Source organism: Triturus cristatus, chromosome 9, assembly GCF_964204655.1.
Source record: "Triturus cristatus chromosome 9, aTriCri1.1, whole genome shotgun sequence".
Taxonomy (NCBI): Eukaryota; Metazoa; Chordata; class Amphibia; order Caudata; family Salamandridae; genus Triturus; species Triturus cristatus.
This window is the reverse complement of record NC_140592.1, coordinates 377,072,644-377,094,039: the sequence shown is the minus strand read 5'-3', so window position 1 is coordinate 377,094,039 and position 21,396 is coordinate 377,072,644. Positions and strand designations below refer to the sequence as shown.

The following is a 21,396-nucleotide window of genomic DNA, read 5'->3' as shown; positions in this document are numbered from 1 at the left end:
GCGAGGGTCTCAAGGCGTGGGGGGGAGGCCGCTACTGATCGAACAGCCAGGTCTTGAGTATCCTCCTGAAGGTCAGCATGTCTTGGGTCTGTCGTCGGCTCAGTGGGAGGGTGTTCCATGTCTTGGCGGCGAGGTGGGAGAAGGATCTCCCGCTGGTGGTTGTTCTTCGGATGCGCGGGACAGTGGCGAGTGAGAGGTCGGCGGAGCGTAGCTGGCGGTGAGGGATGTAGAAGGAGAGCCGTCTGTTGAGGTAGGCTGGGCCGGTCTTGTGGAGTGCTTTATGTGCGTGGATGAGGAGCTTGAAGGATATCCTCTTGTTGACTGGGAGCCAGTGCAGGTTTCACAAGTGGGGGGTGATGTGGCCATGTCGTGGTACGTCGAGGATCAGTCGCACTGAGGCATTTTGGATGCGTTGTAGTCATTTGAGGAGCTTGGTCGGGGCTCCTGCGTAGAGGGCGTTTCCGTAGTCGAGTCTGCTGCTGACGAGGGCCTGAGTGACTGCCTTTCTTGTATCTGTCGGGATCCATCTGTAGATCTTGCGGAGCATGCGGAGGGTGTTGAAGCAGGAGGAGGAGACGGCGTTGACTTGCTTGGTCATTGAGAGCGTTGAGTCGAGGATGATATTTACTGGGAGGGAGTTCCAGATTTTGGAGGCATTCCCAGAGAAAGAGAGTGTTAGGGCTTTTTGTCTGTGTTTTTTGGGGGAGGGATAAGAAGCATAGTGTTGGAGCGCTTTAAGTTTTTCATTATTCCTGCCTTTGTGAGTTTGGAAGCAAGTTGGGATGGTTTCCCTGTGTGAAGGGCTTTGTGAATGAGACAGTCAGTTTTGTAGCAGCAATGGGCTTCAATCGTTAGCCACCTTAGATTTTTCAGGGAGGGGTAGATGTGATCGTGATATTTGATTCCAGTGACCACCCTTGCTGCTGCATTAAGTGTGGCTCTTAAAAGAGGTAGGTGCGATTTCGCGGTGTAAGTGAGGGTAACATTTCCATAGTCCAGTCGGGAAAGAATCAAAGTTTGTGTGGCAGTTATTAGATCATTCTGGGGGAGGAAAGGCTTGATTTTATGTTGGAGTTTTAGGTTGTAGAATGCATTCTTCACTGTATTCTTTATCTGCCGGTTCATGCTCAGACTTCGGTCCAAGGTGATCCTTAGGGATTTGACAGAATCAGCCGGAGTCAGTTTCCAATTTAGAGCATCAATGGTATTATTCCATTCTCGGACTTGGGTCGTCGGTCCCTTGTTTATTAGAAGGAGGATTTCTGTCTTATCTCGGTTGACTTTCAGGTGGTTGTGTGTTAACCAGTTTTGGACTTTATTCTTTTTTTATGAAAGTATTCATTTTTTTTATTAAATCAGTCAGTACATAACAAACATTTTATCAATAATGAATTCGAACAATTAAGCCACCATCCCATATATGTCAAATAAACACTTAGAGGGACTATTTTGTACAGAACATCACAGTAGGAAAAATCACCTGATAATCCTTCGCTCCCAGACATTTGCCACCTTTCCCACATTTGCCCTTAGAGCTTAACCCTCCGATCCCTGCCTACCTGACATCTGCAGAACCTTCCTCGACCTCCCCAAATCAAGTAAGGATCCCCAACCATGTTTGCAAATGCTCTTCTACGTAGTCATCCCTCCTACACTGACGGAACCACACCTCTTCAGCCACTGCCCATTCCGTTACATCTTTGAGCCATCCCTGTTGCCTGTAACAGGTTAGGTTTGGACTTTAATGAGTGTAGTATTTAGTCCTAAATCAAAAGGGGGACCTAGGGCAATTAAGGTCCAGCATACATGCCCTAACATGTGCACAGTAAATCAAGAGGTATGCTGTTCCTAAGGGTGAAACGAAGGAAGAGAAGGAGGAATAGCTCCGCTAAGGAGCAAGGGCCCTCACACACCCCAAGGGGTGTCAAGCAAAAAAACGATGGATTTAGGCCCAGATCTCTGTACTGGGGTGAATGTATGACATTGTTCTGCATTCTGTCCATCAACTGTTGTTTTTGCATGCATTATCATAGGGCAGCTACTCATTGAGCCGGCGCTGCAATGCCCAACGGGCCCTGCAAAGGGGCTCTTTGCAGGAGATCTTTATAGACCGTAGTCTTGGCTGTAGATGAAGTGGGTGTGTGTTGGGTGGATATAGTGTATTAAGGTGGTGAGTGGAGTGTGAAAGAATGTGGGTTAAAAACAACTATGGAGACCCCACTGAACTAACTTTAATTAGTGGGTTTCACGTCATGATTAAAAGATGGTTAATACTTGGAAAACAGACGTTAATAGTCTTGTCAAGTATTTAAGTGTAAGTGGTGGTTGAAATGTTTCATGCCTTAAGTTGTCAAGATTGATCGTGAAGATTTCTTCAGGATCTAAAACAACTATTAACTACTCCAAAAACAAGGAGGAAGGAAATTAGTACACATCTAAATAATAGAGTGCATCCACCCTTCCTTTTTAAATACACCATCGGTAGTCAGTGCATCCTCGATAAGTAGGATCCTCATCAAAGGAGACCCATGTGGGCGATCAGGGTGGCAGACTGCTCCGTAGTCCAGGGAAGTACTGTGGTGTCACGACCGATTCTTGTAGTCGGTGTGCATGGCACTGCCGACCTACCCGCCGAGAGTCCGGAGTGGTGTGTAGTATTTAGTTGTCTTAAGTCCCCTGGTGAGGATATTTCTAAGTAGAGGTGGGTGTCATTAGCATAAAGGTGCTATGAAATGTTAGCTTGTTTAATCATGATGGTGAGGAGTTTCTTGTAAATACTGAAGAGCGTAGGTGAGAGCACTGAGTCTTGGTGGACACCCGTGGTTATGCCGGAGATCTCTGAAATTGCGATATATAATTTTAATTTTTGGAAGCGGTTATATAGGTAAGAGGCGAACCATTTCAAAGTCAAGCCGTCAGCTCCAATCTGTTTATGTAGAGATTTTAGAAGCAACTTGTGGTCGACCGTGTCAAAGGCCTCTGACAAATCTAGGCGAATGAGTAGCCAGCATTTATTAGTATCAAGGGATTTGTGTATGTCATCTGCTATAGTCAGATTAGATGTTTTTGTGCTGCAACCCTTCCTAAAACCCGATTGGCATTTCCCAAAATGCAATTTAAGTAATGTCCTTATTCTGTCTTACTTCACCTCTGAGTTGTTCTACAGCTCATACACCTTAAATGATAAACCCTATTCAACATAAAGCCATTAATGAAAATTCTCACAAAAGTGTCGAAGAAGCTCCTGCCAAACTCTAACGTTCCCACATTGAACTTGAAATACCTCCTGCTTACATAATCGAGTGCCTTCTCAGGATCAATATTTATGCAAAAGGCTCTTCACTAACTATTCCTTTTGATTTTTAGCAAGCCAATCAATGTCCTACAATTTTTCATACTATGCCTCAAAGCAATAAAACGAAATTGAGAGGGATGAATAATTATTTGGGCATAAATGTGTTTGCTTTAGTTGTTATTACCAAAACCAAGAACGTAATGTTGAGAGTCGGTAAATAAATCAATTGATAATTCTCACATTTTAAATGCTACCTTTCAGGTTTTGGTATTCAATTTATTTCATTTAATTATTTTCAATAGGTTTAAATAAAGCATATGAATAGTATGCATATTTTACGACAACCACATAGTCTTTTACACAACAAGATCAAAATATCTTATTACTGTAATTCTTGCACACTTAAAATCCAGAGTCCTTTACCAGAATCCATCTCAATTTTCCAATTTCATCAGAAACCATTTATGATACATAAACTGTGGTCAATTAAATACATTACAAAAGATATGTGCTTCTTTAATACATGTATAATGATCATAATGCAATCATTTTAATGCATTCAAAACACAACTAATATTGTAGACTCCAGTATTGATCAATTTGTACTTGACAAACTATATTGGGTCTTGCTCAATGCTATAGAATTTGGGGTAATAACTCAAAACAGTCACCCTCACAAACCATAAGAGGTGTAACATTCAATACATATATTGCATGCCTGCCCTAGACTCTGAAACACTCAGATGACAGAAGAGTATTCTGGCATACTGTTGCCACTGTACCAAATTGGTAATAAAATCCAAATTTGCTGGGTGGCAATCATTTGAGTGGTGCTTTTTATGTAACAGGCATTTTATCGAACAAGGGTAGTAAGGTTCACCCTTCTAGTAAATACTCCTAATATATACTTAATTTATTTCTTATGCAGCCAGTGACATCTACTTGCGAAATATTAACTTCTGAAAGTTTAAAAAACATTAGCCCATTTCATCCAATATGAGAGGATGCTTCCTGTACCTTATTAATGCTATTTAGAAAATTCTTGCAAAATAACCTGGGTATGAAATCTTTGGAGACCACATTAGTTTAATTACCTTTTCCAGCAATAAATATAGAGAAACACTCCAGCTTGATATCAAACCCAACCCTTTACATATTGACCCTATGATAGTTGTTCCTCTGACAACTGGACACTCTACTGCATCTATTGAACTATGAAGGTATAGAAGCCATACTGGTGCTCTAAATGCAAATACCAGCCTTAATTTAACTGGGCATGTCTTAACAAGTGGCTTGTAAGACTAGCCTCCATGTCTAGCATAATCTCTCTTGAGTGTATTATCTAAGTGTGGGCAGAGAGCTCTGCTTCGCTGGCGGAGCTTGCGTATTTTTGCATACTCCGCGTTCCGCTGAGAATGCGTAATTTATGAAAAACTCCGACTCTCCACCCACCCCCAATAAATATATTTAAAAACCTACTAAAGATTAAAAAACAACACACTTACCTTTATCGCGGCATCGCTGAGCTGCCCTCCTCCTCCTCACCGTGGTCTCTCCTGCAGAGACCCTTACATCAGACGTATGTCATGGTAGGACTGTGCATGCACGCGTAGTCCTACCACGATGTATGTCTGACATAGGGGTTTCTGTTTGCAGAAGAGACCATGACGAGGAGAAGGAGGGCAGCCTGGAGACACTGCGATAAACGTAAGTGTGTTTTTATCAAATTAAAAAATATATATATATTATTTACTTATGGGTGGGGTGGAGGCACGGAGCAGAGCGGATCTACATAGAGTTTTTGCCCAACTCCGTGGAGGTCCGCGTAGTGCGACTACGTCTGCTCCGCCCGGGCTTAGTATTATCCTGCTTATGAACTATATGTCTTTTTGTTTAATGCTCCCTGTATCATATGAGAGTTTTTAGCATTATCCATATGGAAATGAAAGGGTTCACATAAGAATGGTTCTACAATATCAGAACATGCTTTGTAAAGGTCTCAGGTGATCTTATCCAATCTGGGAACTGTACGGAGAGTCAGCCGTTGAAGGACAGTTAGATCCTATAGGGCCTGAATTTCTGCTTGCAACCTAATTCTCATCCAGCCGCAACCCGTGGAGGTAGGAGCGGTGGGGCGGTGGGTCCCAGTAAGGGGGGGGGGGATTTCGATGGACGATGATGAGGGAAAATTACATAAATAATACATTTCCCCTCATCATCATCCGTCAAAATCCACCCCCCACCGGGCCCCACCAGGGCCGGAATGGGACCAGTAACCGGCCCTGGAAGACTGCTGCTTGACCGGCCCTGGGAGTGGGGGAGTCAGGGGGGTGCTAGCAAGAAGCACCGCTCCACCTTATGTTACAGGGTGCCGATACTGCAGCACTGCTGCAAAACCGGCCCCCAGAGACAAACCTGGCCCAACAGGCACAAAACCGGCACCCACCCCTCCGGCCCACTGGTGGAATGCCTGGTGCCCGATACGGCCACTCCGGCCCTGGGGCCCACCGCTCTTATCTGTACAGTCCTCAGCTGTTCTCATTGCACGCTCTTTCGATAGTTACCACTGTCTTGACACCGTTTTTTAGATAGATTTGCAGATCATTGAGGAGGTTACAAAAAACCTCTACAGATAGTTTTTGGGTATTTGTTCTCATACTTCCTTCTATATTTTATGTGTAACTAAGAAAAGAAGATCTCATGCTGGAGACAAAAACATTACTTACCAGTAACAGGATATGTATCTTCTTCTGTAGTCAGCATGCCGATGTTCCATTTTTTTCAGTAAAACATTTATGAGTTACATTGCTCCAAAATGGATATTTTAAAGGTAACACTCTGCAAGATAGCTCGCCAGCTGCAAACTGGAATGTTAAAAGTGTAGGATCAGCTTGTTTCAGAGTTCTATAATCTGTGTATTAGGGTACGAATAAAGAAGTAGATACTATGGGGCAGATTTACAATAAACTAACGCAGCAAGTCATTTTGCTGCGCCATGCTGCGTTAGTTTGGAAAGCACAGACTTACGACATATTTACAATATGTGGCATCTCTGCGCTTCCCCCTGCGTTGACGCACAAACTGATGCCACGCGCGGATGCAGGCACCCTTGCACCATGGTGCAAGGATGCCTGTGTTGTGGGGAGATTGTTTTTGTCCAGGAAGGGTACCCTTCCTGCACAAAAACAATCAGAAATGCAGTTTTTCAACTTATATGTTTGCTGCATTAGCACACATAGAAGTTGAAAAACAGCATTTTTTCAATGATTGTTTATGTGCAGGAAGGGAACCTTTCCTGAACAAAAACAAACATTAGAGGTGATTTCCTCTTTCTATGTGTGCTGCAGCATGCAGCATGCATAGAAACAGGAAACAAAAACGAGGAGACATGAATACATTTCTCTTCGTTGCGCCTCCCTACGCCTCCCCTGGGGAGGCGTAGCATTCACACGCATTTCCAGATTTACGATTCCTCGTAAATCTGGAAATGTGTCTCGTTCCATGAGTGGGAACACCCATAGAAACACCCATGGAACGCCCCTTTCACGCAAAGAGCTGCGTGTAAAAGAGCCAAATTTACAAGGACAGGAAAAGCCAGGCAGGGTGGCTTTTCCTGTTCTTGTAAATATGGGGCAGGGAAATGCGCTGCCAGTGCATCACAAAAAGTGATGGACTGGCAGCACACGGGGCTTGTAAATCTGCCCCTGTGACGGTAAAATACGTTTTAGCTCTCTGCTTGAAGTCATGACTTGAGAAACAATGCATGCATGTATAGTGTACATTATACACAAGAATTAAGTACCAGTTTTATCATGCCTTTGCATAGTCCTTCCATTGCACAAGGCGACGCAAGGACAAGGCAAAGGCTACATTAAAATATTTACAAAGTCACACAAGGGGTGATTTGCTCTACCTTGCGTGGCTTTGTAAACAAATGTAACATCACGCAGCTGCCAGCGCAGCGTTACGTTACATTTCAAGCTGGGAGGCGTTCCATGGCTGAAGCATTGGTATTCCAATGCATCTACCCATGGATTAAGGCACATTCCCAGATTTACTAAACCTAGTAAACCTGTAAAAGCATCAAAATGCTACACTTTTCCCAGTGAGGCCTAACAGGGAAAAATATCTTTATTTCTCCTTGTTACTTCCTCCTTTCATGTGTGCTGCATTCCGAATTACACATAGTAAGAGGGAAATTACTCCAAAGATTGTTTTGTGCAGGAGGGTATTACTTCCTGCAGAAAACAATCCTGCCTACAACACAGACACCCTTGCACTATGTGCAAGTGTGCCTGCTTTGGCGCTAGGCAGCACACAGTGTGCCAGCGCACGGAGAAAAGAGAAATGCTCCATATCTTTGTAAATATAGATGATTTCTGCTCCAACTTTGCTTGCTGCACTGTGCTGAGTGAAAGATTAGTAAATATGCCCCCCAGTGTCTTATACTTATCTGTAAGATACTCGTGTGTTGGTGGCAGTTGTTCGTTTGTGGGTAACTTATACCTTTCTGATATGGCCCATGGACTCTTGGTCAGTATAAATGCAAGACTTTTGTTGGCCCTCACAGTGAATTCGTCTTTCGTTTAGGTTCTGCTAAGGCAGGTTCGTGAGAGGTTGGGGCAGCTGGAGTCCTTGAACAGACAGTATCGGCAACTCACGCAGATCAATGGAATTGGTCTCCAAACTAGACTGAGACCCATGGTCCAGGAGTGTAACCAGCGATGGGATCGGCTGCAGAAGCAGGCCCAGGCCATCCACAAGCGACTGAAGGTATAGTTAATCTTCCAAAACAATAAGAGCTGCTTAATGTCTCACAGATGCCAACTTGTAAGACAACTTACCACCTTATCTCAGGTTATCAGTATTCTATCCTATGTTTAAAAACTTGTCACGCTTGGCTACTTCTCCCTCATCTTCCACCCTATCATTAACCTGTTTATAATTGTCAATCTGCCCTACAGCTTCTAACCTTGGCAGAGCCACTGCATATTCAAAGAAGCCCTCTGGTTCCACCCTTTTTTAAATATGCCAACTTGTCCTACAGTTAACAATCTACATTGCAGCTGTCAACCCTCTCATGAGCTATCAATCTCCACTCCAACTTGAAAACATGACCCACAGTTGTCCACATTTTTCAACAAGTAATTCCTGCTTTCACTGGAGCAACAAGTGTTACACTAAACTTGTGTGCAAGAAACAATGTCCTCAATTCATTGTCAAAAGCTCAGTTCTACTTTTGGTGTTATTCATTTCTCTCGTATACAAAAAACAGAAGTAAACTGGGCCTGAGCTCACAGTGGAATATTCCTTTGGGTTTCTAAGCGTTGCTATAAAATGTGTCCTTAGAACTTAAACTGCTAACCTTTTTACCACAAGCAAAAGAAGGGTTGAGCCAACCCTGACAGAATTTAAATCCTTGGGGTTACAAAAACCTGAGGAAAAGACGCATTAATCAACCAAGATAACTATCTGACTTCCTAAAGGTTCACAAAGTCGCAAATTGTGTGAATTGAGGTACCCCCACGCCCCCAACCCAACCCTCCCCTCTAACTCCTGATCAGTCACTACTTAACTCATTTTACAAAATTAGCTCTGTCTGGCGTTGGAATTCCACTAACAGGAGCTATATTATCTTATGGTAGGTACAGAGTGCTAGTCACTGTCAACTCATGCTAAGCTGTCATCCTAACCCTCCTCTAATGTATCCTCGACTATGAAATACCAGTTTGTATTTTAGAAAGATTTAGCACTTATGGTATTTGAAGGATGGTATGGGATCTTGAATATTCCATAGGCCAGGATAAAGAAAGTCCCAAAGTCTCTTTTTACCGATCTTCACCCACTCTTATTATCCAGAAATGGGGAACACTTCTAATTTAGGTGAGGGAGCCAACAAGTTAACAGGGAAAGCCGAACCAACGAGCCAAGGCTCGACATGTTAATCTTGCAACAAACATGTTAGAAAACGATAAGGTGACTTCAGCTTTTAAAAAAAAATGTTTTTTGGAACACTGGCTTTACGGGTTTTACCTTAGTACATCAGATTATTCGATGAATATTTATCAAAAGAGAACTCGTAAGAGTTTTTAAACATGAACTGAGAAAAATTATTTCCACACCCTGATAAAATTATAAGCAAACTAAGAAATCAGAGGTGTAAGTCACTTGTCATGTTTAAAATTCCAGATCTTTAAGTGGGCTGGGTCCTTCTGGGTCTCAGACATTGTACTAATAAAACACAGACATTGAAACGGGTACCCATCAGGCCCTATATTCATTAACATTACTGGCAAAATCAACTATTGATTTCTGACCAATGAGGGTGCAAAACCGTTAAATTAATCCATGTCAGCAATTTAGTTCCTGTTTATATTTTACATATTTTACTTAATCTTGCATTCCCTAAAAGTGCTTGCTATTTCCAGTATGTTGTTGTTCTGTATTGTTTTTCTTGTACCATATTACTGTTGTATAATGCTTACTTTCAACTGAATCACTGCCAAGAGTATATAACAGCAACGATTGAGGGCTGTGGAGTGGAGGTGTAAGGCACTGTGAGTTTCACACAGTGTAAGGGGGTCAGGAAGGTATTCAGAATGCATGGCAATCCAAGCATTGGCCTCTCTTTTGAGGACACAGAGCAATGGTCACTTCTTCCAGTTGCAATTGTGGTTCTGTGCAAATGTACATGAACGGCGATTAACTTGTAAAAGAATGAGTGCTGGTGCCCAGGGTTCTACTTAGTAGCCTGTGGCCAGTGCAATTGAATGCCGGTGCACTGAATACCAAGGCTGCTTAGTCCTAAATCCACCTCAGGCCCCCTTTAATCCACCACCAGACATTCCTTACACCTTTTTAGGTCTCGCGAGAGACATTTTGTATGTGAGTTTTCAAAGCGCTGCTGGCTGGCCTAGCGCTTGCGTTCACGCGAACGTGCACGCGCGCTAGCCTTCAGCAGTGCTTTGAAAACTCGTGCGTCATCGCGATCACTTTCGCTTTCAGAGCGATCGCGATGACGCACGCGCACACACAACTCCCGCTACTCCCCCTCCCCCACCACATATCGCGTCTCCGGCTGCTCGCTCGCTAAGATTTCAGCTTTCACTCCCCAACAAGGGTGAAGTGTGCGGGGCTGTATGCATTGATTAGAACATGTACAGCTGAAATGGGCCGGCTGACTTATGTCTCGGAGCGCTCTTTTCTTTGCTGCTTCCCAACAGTCACATAATCGGGCATTTTACGGAGAATAACTGTACAGTTCCCATCACAAAAAACTTTTTCGTTTTGCATTCATGGTTTTATGCAAATCATCCGAGTTCTAATCTGCAGAGGTCGTGCTGAGGTTTGCAAACAGCTAAGTGCACCCTGTGTTTAGTCTCTTGCTGTCATTGGTTAGTTTTGCACGTTTTTATAATTTGTTTTTAAATCTCCTGGATTCAACTTTAGTTGGTAGATACTTGCTGACGAACTGAGGTCGTCGTTGTCATATAGTTCATGTGCTCGCTTTTTTGGGCGTTTTATTCATCAATGCGTCTGGCATTAAGTGTTTCGCAATCTGCAGATGTATTTAAAGAAAGGTGCCACACTGTTGTTTTCAAAGGATGCCTTTTCACAGTCCTTAGTTTATGCTCTTATAATGCCCTCTTATGGATAACTTATTGTGTCTGTGCACATCGATCACTCGCAGTTTCGTCACTTTCACAGACTCCGGTGCATTTGGCACCTTTTCTGGACATATTTGAATTTTGGTTTCCTACAGCAACGGCGAAGAATGAACCTTTTTAAAAAAATGTATTATTAAATAACGACTGGACACGTGCAGGAGCTACAAGGTGACCTGTTATTGACGCAGAAATTTAAGCATCTCAAATGTTGACAACTTTAAAAAAAAAAAAATGGCAACCCTAGGAAAAAAAGCTATTACTGTCCGAGTTGAAAAGAGGCATAAAACAATTTGTGCAATGATTCGGCTGTAGGTTTTATCCACTTCTGTCACATACTTAAGGCACCAAATAAAATGCAGCGCCTTGGGAATAGGCCCCATGTGCAGGAGACCCATACACGAGGAATATCAGCACTTCTCACATGCTGCTGTCTGACATCCACGGCTAGGGCTGGAACCCATCTCTATTGTCCAGTTTGATTGCCTGAATCAAACTGATTTACAGCCAATCCATCTGAGCTTTGATAAATCTATTACAGTTTCATTTCACTGATTTCATTAACGTGAATAAAACCAGCCATGCTTTCTGCATAACTGACTTTTAATGGCTTGGCCCTGTCACCTGCCTGAATATGAATCCCCCTGACTTATTGCTCCACAGAGGGAACGAGTAATGGGTATTTGAATGTGATCAGCACAGTACAGTGCAATTAAGGAAGCAGTACTGCTCTGTGCCTTTAATCCTGAACTGATTTGAATTGCAGTTTGATAGCACAGTGAATCCTGCATAATTATGTAGGGTGCATATTAAACTCTGTGACAAACCAGGGAGGCTGTTTACCATCACAGCTATGGTAGACAAGTGAAGGCTGCAGTCAGATAGCCAACTGCTGGACTGAGAGCTCAATTAATAGACAGCCAGTGACAGCAGCAGGCTGAGAATAAAAACTGGTGCAAAAACATTGTTGACAATTTCATGTATGGAGCACGTGCTTTGGAGATTTAATTAAATGCCAATTGCAAGTTTTATTTTCCTTGCCTATAAAGCGCTCCACTGCACCAGGCATCCAGTTCTTTAAAAGGCTAAATGTAGTTCATGAATCAAGTTACATGTTTTAAATATGCAAAAGTACACCAATAGGATGTATATTTTCTTAGGCATTCAGAGACCGAGAGACCTGTGATGAACTCGGGATTGGCTGGCCCATTTGGGCTTTAACACTAAAATGCCTGGCAGCTGAGTTGTATATCTGGAGTCCTAGTCACTATTAGACATTTTTAGGTCTCGCCTGACCCAGCGCATGCGCTGGTCTGGCGAGACTTATTGAGAGGGCTCCAAAAAGTGCTACCAGGCCAGCCTGGGGCTACAGTGCATGTGCGCGGGCGCACAAGCCGCACTTTACCGCGATTACTTTCGTGGCCCCACGGCCACTTTGATCGCGATCACTTTCACTTTCGCGGCCGCATGCCCGCTTGGCATAGCCAATAGGTCTCGCTTTTGGGACCTTATAAGTATTTAGTTATGCAACTGTTGCATGGCTAAACACTTATAAGGTCCCAAAGGCGAGACCTATTGGCTATGCCAATGCTTGTTCTCACTCCTGCAGGTTCCTGCTTTCTCTCTTTGTGACGGATTTTCCGTTTTTCTATTCCGTCATCTTTCTGTTTTGTTTGTTTTTCCCTGCCTTGCTCTCATAAATGTCCGATGCAGAAAAATAAGTGCCAGTCCCCAAAAATGAGTACCAGTGGCCCCCACCAGCGACCACCGGTTCAAATTAAGCACTATGTGTGAAGGCTGAACACAATTGTTAACACATTAACAATGTGAAAGTAAAAGAAAATGCAGGTCTTATAGGTGAGTGAGTGTGTTGGGTGATTGGGGGTGGTGAAGTGAAGGAGATGCAAGGAGGTGTATTCAGGAGAGAGTGAAAAGAGTTTGCTAAAGAGTAAAGAGGTAAAAGATATGCAGATTGAGAGGATGTGAATAGAAAAAGGGTGTGCGTGTCTAACCAAGTGAAAATAACACGAATGTTTGAGACTCTCTGAAGACCACTGCCCTTTCCACAGACCTCACTTATACTTACTTTACAGTCTCCTAATTTCAGAATTAAAACATTTTCAATATTAACTATTTACAACAAAGTCATTGTTTTTACTCATTTATCTTAAACAACTAACAACTCTGGCAAAACCTTGCTGCTTTTGGACGTGTGTCAGTTGTTGTGTTATATATCAGGGTGCAATAACAAAAAGATCAGAGGAGCACCAAAATAAAGGTCAGGCGGCATGCTATTCAAATCACAGAAATGTAGTTTACGTTTTTAGGCCACACCCTTAATTAAATAGGCCATGTCCCATTTAGAGACCTCCCTACACTTTTTTCATCCCACTTGAAGCATTGCATAGATGGAGAAACATTATAGGCTATTAAACCAAACCCTATGGATTTTTGCACAACATACATCCTGAATGCACATATTTCAAGATGCTCTCAAGTGTGATAGTGAACAAAAATAGAGGATCAGTTAAATAAGTTAATTGCCTTAGATCACACAATTTGGTCTGTAGTGTCCTCCTCAGCCTGGGTACACGCATATGATCACGCCACACTCATAGCTCGGAATTACACATCTATATTCTTCAGAGTGTAACTGTTAACTGAACGTACTATGTCATGAATTTTCTTTACCACACCTAATCACTTACGTCACTCCTCTGCAATGGCGGAGGAGCATCGCCCCACTGCCTGGCTCAGAGCCACCAAATGTAAAATAAAACGATGTTCTTGCATTGTTTTATTTTGCATTTGCCATCTGTTAGCCAGTGCTGTTGGGAGGGGCGGGCTGAGGCATGGGAGGGAGAGGAGGAGTGCTAAGCGCACTCTACTCCCTAATTGCTCATATGTGTTTGGCCGGCTTCTCAGGCCGACCAAAACACACATGTTCACTTAAGTTTTCTCCAGCCCAGCTGCATTGAGCAGCTGGGCTGGAGAAACCCCACAGATTCCCTGGCCTGAGCGGAGAGTCTTTCTAGCCCACTCAGGCCAATCCATGTGCAGCTCTGCAGCCTGGGGATTGGATGGGAGTCTATCCCAGGGGCTGCTGGGACCAGGCAGGAAGCGGAGAGGCGGCACGACGTGACACTGGAGGTGGCTGGCAGCTAAAGGTAAGTAAAAAAAAAAAAAAGTATTTCTAACTGCCCTGCATGCGACCCCTTTCACGTACCCTCCACCTGTCTACCACCCTTTGTTTATGGCGGCCGCCACTGATGTCCAGAGTGCTGGGCAAGCATGGCACCTAACCCCACTTGGCTGGCATCAACATCAAACTTCGTTTGCAGTTTTAAATCAAAGTATGCCATTTTAGTGGCATTGTCAATCTCATGTTTGATTTTCTTGAAGCTTTGTTCACATTCACAAGATTATCATAATGAAATATTTGGTTTTGTTAAGTCACTCAATGGGCACTTTCAGTGGCAAAGTCACATATGTACCTTGAACAGTAACTGGCCATACAAAGGAAGAATCATAGCATAGATACAACTTGTTGGGAAGAAGTAGATGACAAAGTGTGTACTTTATTTAGATCTGGAGTCATTCCCCCATCAGTAAAGATATGACCCAAGAACTTGAGCTTTATTTTATGAAACTCACACTTTGCTGCATTTCAAGTGAGACCTGTAGCAACAAGTGCACGACACACTTGTGTCAGAGCTATATCATGTTCCTTTCGTGTGGCCCCAAAATCCAATATGTCATCACTGTAATTGAAAGTATTTGTGAATGGCTGTATTATGCAACGAATGACATCCTGAAAGAGTTCTGCAGCTGCACTCCGAAACATAGTCTTTTATATCTTAATAAACCAATATGAGTTGAAAAGGTGGTAATGTACCTGCAATTTTCTTTCCGTTCGAAATAGTGATACCCTTTGTTCAAATCAAGCCAGGCAATATCTTTGGCTCCATTCAGTTGCGTAATCATGTCAGCATTATGCGGACCCGGATGTCATTCTCTTTCAATCACCTTGTTAGCTTGACGCATATCAATGCAGATCCTTCCTGATCCTCCACTATCCTTCTAAGACACTACCACCATGGGGGACACCCATGGCGTCGGACCAGTGGATTGCACCATTATGTCATGCTTTAATAGCATCTCAAGTTCTTTCTCAACGGCCTCTTGTAAATGAAACGCAATTTGGCGATGTCGATAAGTAACAGGACAGATGTCCTCATTTATTTGAAGTTGCACTTTCATTGTCTTAAGTCTCCCTAGTTCATGAAACAAGGATGGAAACTGATTCACTTTCCCATGATAGGCACTGACGTTGTAGTTTACAGTAATCAGCCCGGTGTCAGCAGCAGTGCTGAAAGTGAGTAAACATGATTTCGATGAAGTGCTTGACAAGACATGAATTGGTGCTTGGAATTTCATCTTTTTATGCTTCACAGTTGCTATAAATTAACCTTTGCTTTGCCATGGTATCAAAGCAGGCCACGTATACTCTTTGGTTTTCGACAGAGTTAAACGGGGCACTGTAGACAGTTCATTGTACTTTTCCGCAGACATAATGTTTATCAACGCGCCACTGTCTATGATAAAAGGTATGGAGCACCCATTCACCTTCAGTGTGAATTTGGGGCAGGGTCCAGAAGAATCTCGCTTCAACCAACATTCTTCCTTGCAGGAATCTAATCGTACATGTTCACCCTGGCCAGTGGTCAATGTTGACAAGACCCATCTTCCTCACTGTTGCTTGACAATGATGGTGATGAACTTATATACGAGGAATTTTATGACAATCAGCTGATGTTGCCGCTTGGCCTTGTGGGTGTGGTGGGAACGTCTCTGGAACTATCTGGCATCTATTTTGTTTTCTCAATGTGATGCACTTGATCTGTCCTTTGCAAACCATTACAGAATGGTTCTCTTTCCCGCAGACTTTGCATATCAGTCAATGGCGGGACATTTACCTTCATGTGGAAAGGAAAATGCACATTGAAAACACAACTTCTTTTGCTTAGCAGACATTACTTTGTGGCCATCTACCTTGTATTTCGGCTTACTTTTCACACTCAGCGCCGATTCATTTTTGGCTGTTCCAGCCTTCGTGTTGGGCGCTTGTGTGTCAGCTCTTTCTTCCGCTCTAGAAGCCATGAGCACTCACTCCAAGCTTCAACATTCGTCATCTGAAGGAATCGGAGAGACAGCCATCTATTACCCTGAGACACATGGCCTCTTCATCGTTGAACTCATTGAACTTGGAATGCTTGATGAGCGAATCAAGTCTTTCTATAAATTCATCCATCATTTCACCAGCTTTCTGTCTTTCTTGACTGAAAATGTACCTTTCACAGTTGACATTTGGCATTGGATTAAATTTGGTGTTTAACGCCTCTTTGATTTGACGGTACGTCATTTCATCACCGTGTGGTATTTTCTTTATCACTTCTTTTACTCTTTCCCCCACCAAATTCTTTGAATATTTAATTATCTTTTTGTCATTTGCTTCTTCCAGCGCATCAATGAAATCATTGAAGGATTCGATCCATCTGTCACCAATATTCTACTTTTTGGCAGTATCAAAGGGAGACGTGGTTTTAGGAATGTGGAGGCATCATAACCTGTGAAACATTCTGCTGTCTGGAGCACCTGCTGCCCACACAGACCGGCTCCTTCATTAAGCACTAGCCATGTAATAACATTTGGGTTGTCGTGCCTGCTCTCTGGTTGTGAGCCACCGTCTTCTTCTTTGGCGATGATTAGCAGCTTTGTTTCTTGCACAGAATGGTCCCCACTCTCACCTCTTTTCACTGTACCTGGTTTCTACTGCCTTTAGCGTTTCTTTGCATCAAAAATGTTTCCGCTTTAGCGCTTCCTTGCACTCGGCTATCAAAGCCTTTAGCGCTTCTCTGTGCCTGGTTGTCGCTGCCTTTAGTGTTGTCGAACTGTGTGAATGATGGCTCTGTGTGGCGCAGGAACTCTTTTCTCGACTTTACCAACAAATTCTAGTTGACGACAAACAAACGTTTTGTAAAGCCTTTACTTTCATCTCTGGCCTTGCACTGGCTTGGGTGGCAATTTGAATCCACATACGCCAACTGTCACTTTTTTCACTTCGACTGAGGTACACATGGCGCACACAAGCAGTTTGCTGGACCACGACAAACTCTCTGTGAGAGCGCCCTTGGTTCTTCGGGTTGCAGGTTTTTTGGAATCCCCTATCTTGCCACCAGTTGTAGCATCCTCCCCAGCCCGGGTACATGTAAATAATCACGCCACACAGGGAGCTCAGTAATATAAGTCTTTATTCTTCAGAGTGTGACCGTTGACTGAACGTACTATGTAATTAATTTTCTCAACCACACCCAATCACTCACCTATCTATTCTACGGTGTCCGTCAGGGTCCAGAGGGGTCCCGCTATCTCTAACAAACATGACTCTGTGTGTTATGCCACTACATGGTCAAACAGGAAAGCAGGGATTGAGTTCAGATTTTCCAGTTCTGCAATTTGCAATTCAGCCACTAGATGGTTATCTCTTTCTGAAATCAAAGGTTCATTAATGCTTTTACCTGAAGGATGAGATTAGAGCTTGGGTGACAGGCAGAATCAACATTTTATTTCTGGCAGTTTTACAAAGGGCGAACCTCGCCCAAGGATAAAACATCACTTCACAACAGACACAGATGATGTCACATGTTTTATTCAGCACAGGGACTGACTATTAATGTCCTGGGCAGAGGTTGAGCAGCTAAGAACCAATCAAAATGCAGCATTCTGTGAGTGTACTGCCATCTGATTTACAAATACAAGCAATCCTATATAGCTTGTATTCTGTGTGTTATGTCTAGGTAGGGAAAGATTTTTATAGTGCTTATGCAAGAACCCTCTTCAAAATGTGAACTATCTATGGACCTACAAACAAACGTGTTAAATAAAACCACTGCTTTCGATTTCCAAAGATGGTGGACAATTTCCTTGTTAATGCTGCCAATTGTGCCTTATTGTTTCTAGTTGTGCTCTTACAATCATGATTTCTGCCTTCAATAAGTTTGACTTTAGAAATTGTTTACCCTCAAAGTTTTTACCATTACGAAAGAAATGGCATGGATAAGATTCTTCTGATCATTTCCAAATGCCTTTTTCTACCAGATAATGTGTGTGTCATTGTCTAATAGACAAACTGACACCTATACGAATGATGTGTTGCGCTGAAGCCTTCAATTAAATGTTAAAGAGTACTCAAGGAAGTCCTGAGCCCTATGGGTTTCCTCATGCCAGCCATTGTGAGGAGCTTGAATCACTGGCACATTTACACAAAACATTCCCCCATGAAGAAGAATGTAATTCGCTTAAGGGGGTGTCCATTATTGATGGCTACTGTAGTTCTCCCATTTCCACCCTCTTGTGAGGTAATAGACCCTGTCCAAGTTAAGTGGTCTGACACCTTTGGAAATGGGGGATGCTATTAACTGGTACAGCTAAAAGGGTTTTGTGTAGGGCTCTACACAAGGTATTAATGAGGGTGTACACAAAGAGGTGGAGGGAAAAATTAAAGTTGAGAATATATGCAGATTAACAAGACCATATGTGTCATTTATAAATCTGGGACGGTCTCACTTGCAAAACATTTCTTCGCCATCTTTACAAAGGAATCAACTTGTGTGAAGTCTGGAAACCTGCTTGGATCAGCAGTTTTGCCCGTGGATGCAGGTAGTGGGCACCATCACACATTTTGGTTGCAGGGACTTATTTTTCATCATCGGTCCTGAACCCAAAGAAAGCAAGACGAATACAGCAAAGGGAGATACAAGGAAGAAGAGAGCAACATAAAAACAGTGACAAAGGGAGAATTCATGGATGAAAGAGACCCTGCAAGAATGAGATAAGGTGGCATGAAGTGTAGGCTGCAGAAAGAAGTAGGCATAAGGTGGAATCAAGACTAGGCAGTCTAGGTATTTGGCAACAGGGTCACTTGGCATCCCCGCTGTTCGTCAGTGCCAGCACTGAGCTTTGGCAGTAATTTATTTAGCGCTGCCAAATCTCCACCCTGTTTGTAACCACGCAATACCTTATTGCCTAAACTAATGTCCCTGCTTCCAAACTCACCGTGAAGCACTTCAGTGCCAAGTCTGGGAACCTCAAACTCAACACAACAATGAAGCTGCTTTACTCCTGGAGACTCTTGTAAAACCTATTGCCAACAATTGGAAGCTACTTTAAGGTTGAGTGAGTGCAAAAAACATAACATGAAATAACTAGAAACTACAAAGAGGACATTGATTTGTGAGCTTGTTTCCTTCCATGAAGGTCACGATTACCTGTGTTATGTGAAGCCTTTGAATGCTGTTGACTCTCTTTCACTGAACACTTGTACAATGGCTTCAATTTAACAATGCACCCAGCCTATAGACAAGTAAGGAAAAGAACAAAGCTTCTATCTTTAAAAGTCTTACTGTAAGTATTGGAAAACACGATAGTCCAGATTGTTAAATCATCCATGCCATAGGTTTTTAGTTAACTTGAAGGTCACAGGTTTAAGTGCTAGAGTGGCTGACGGCAGATCTTCTCTTTAAGTACTGAATTGTGTGATGATAGTAACACTTGGTATGGGCATAAGGACACGTTCTGCACCAGCAGCCCCTTTTAAGAATAACGGGGTACATGCATCAAGGTATGCTTTTGAGATTCCTTAATTGCGATTATTAAGAAATCGCAATTAAGGAATCGCAAAAGCCTACGCATGTAGAAATGGCTAAAAAAATAGTGATTTCTAAACATTCCTTAATTACGACTCGCAAATTGCGAGGCGTAATTAAGGAATGTCTTCCCATTCATTCCTATGGGCCTAGAGGCCCATAGGAATGAATGGGAATTGCATTCGCAATTTGCGAGTACCCAATAGGTACTCGCAAATTGCGCATGCAATTTCAAGGGTGCAAGGGTTCCAAAAGGATACCCTGTTGCACCCCTGAAATCTGCATATGAGTACATGTTGCACACACACATGGTAATTTGCGACTCCTATTAGCGAAATCGCTAATTTTTTTACTTTAATGCATTCCATTTAAGGAATCTCAATTTACGATTCCTTAAATGCAATCGCAATTTAAGTAATTCCAATTTAGAGATTACTTAAATTGCGATTTTGCATTTGGGATGCATCATCCCAAATGCAAAAATACCGATCGCAAAGGGGCAGATTCTGAGAATCTGCCCGTTTGCGACCGTTTTTTCTTTTGATGCATGTGGCCCAAAGTTATTACCATTGCTGTATTAATTCGAGGTGAATCAATGATATGAAAACACAATGTTGATTCTTTACCTAGATGAAGGTTAGCTTTCTGTTATTCAGAGGGGTATTTCCAGGATTTCTGAGGACAGGATGCTTAAGGATTAGAGCGGTGGCCATTTGGTTTTTGCCTGTTTATTGTGGTGGCAAGCAGTGGGTGATGGCTTCCTGACGGGGTGGTTTGATCATATGATGGTAGGTGATGTGGTGTGACATGGCGCATAGTGAGTTCAAGAGATTTCTTGAAAATAAATCCATAGACTACTCTTTGAAAAGGATCATGGGAGTTGTATGTTGTTCTTAATCACTGCTAGGACACTGATGTGCTATTGCAGGAGAAATAAGGTTGTCCCAGGCGCCTCTTTCAGTGGGTTAGTTACAGGCTGGAGAGGTGATCACTTAAACAATTTGGTCAGTCCTGTTGAAATTGCATAGGGCAATATGGGTCTAATATGAAACAGTGATGCTAACAGCTTCAAACACAGCTGACAAATTGTAAATATTAAAATACAAATCTGTTTTTGTGTCTGGCTACATTGCTGACAAATTACAATAACATTGGCCCAAATCAGTTTAGGTGATGTGGACCTATCCTTGTTCTGTACATTTGCCTGTGAAATGATAAAAAAAATCCAAGGTTCACTGGTATGTTTTTTTACATGAAAAGCTCCAAAAGGAGCAAATCCAGAAAAATGTTTTGTTAGAAAATCAAATAGATTACACATCTGGGCGCAACTTTCCCCCACAGTTAAAATAACCATATAATAATATTTGTGATACCAAATCCACTGAAATGCTATTGTATATTTAGTTCACCTAGGCTATTCCATCACTATTGTGCTTTATTCCCATTTAAGACAAGACAGAGGTTCTCAATCTGAAAGGTCCTTTTTTTATAAATCAATTTTATTGATTTTAGTGAAGTTAGAATTCCACAGCAGGTGCATTCATCAAGGCATGTGACACAGACTGTGCACAATGTAACTGTGAGAGTATTAACTTTGTCTCAGTTGGCAGCGTCAATCACATCTGAAAGGCCCTTTGAGTGCGGAATACGGTGCCAGGTAAATACAGGTACCTTTGAGTGTGGTATTCACCTAGAGGTTTACATCACCATTTCAAGTTGTGCTTTTAGGAAT

At 42.6% G+C, this 21,396-nt stretch overlaps 1 protein-coding gene across 1 annotated transcript in view; it reads left to right on the top strand.

Annotated features, from left to right (window-relative positions):
• The window catches only part of LOC146797985 (nesprin-2-like), a 229,303-nt gene that overhangs the window by 135,231 nt on the left and 72,676 nt on the right, over positions 1 to 21,396 (top strand). Inside the window, exon 4 of the mRNA XM_085625213.1 lies at positions 7,886 to 8,068. Coding sequence (XP_085481339.1) covers positions 7,886 to 8,068 — 183 coding nt within the window. The remainder of the gene's footprint in view (positions 1 to 7,885; positions 8,069 to 21,396) is intronic.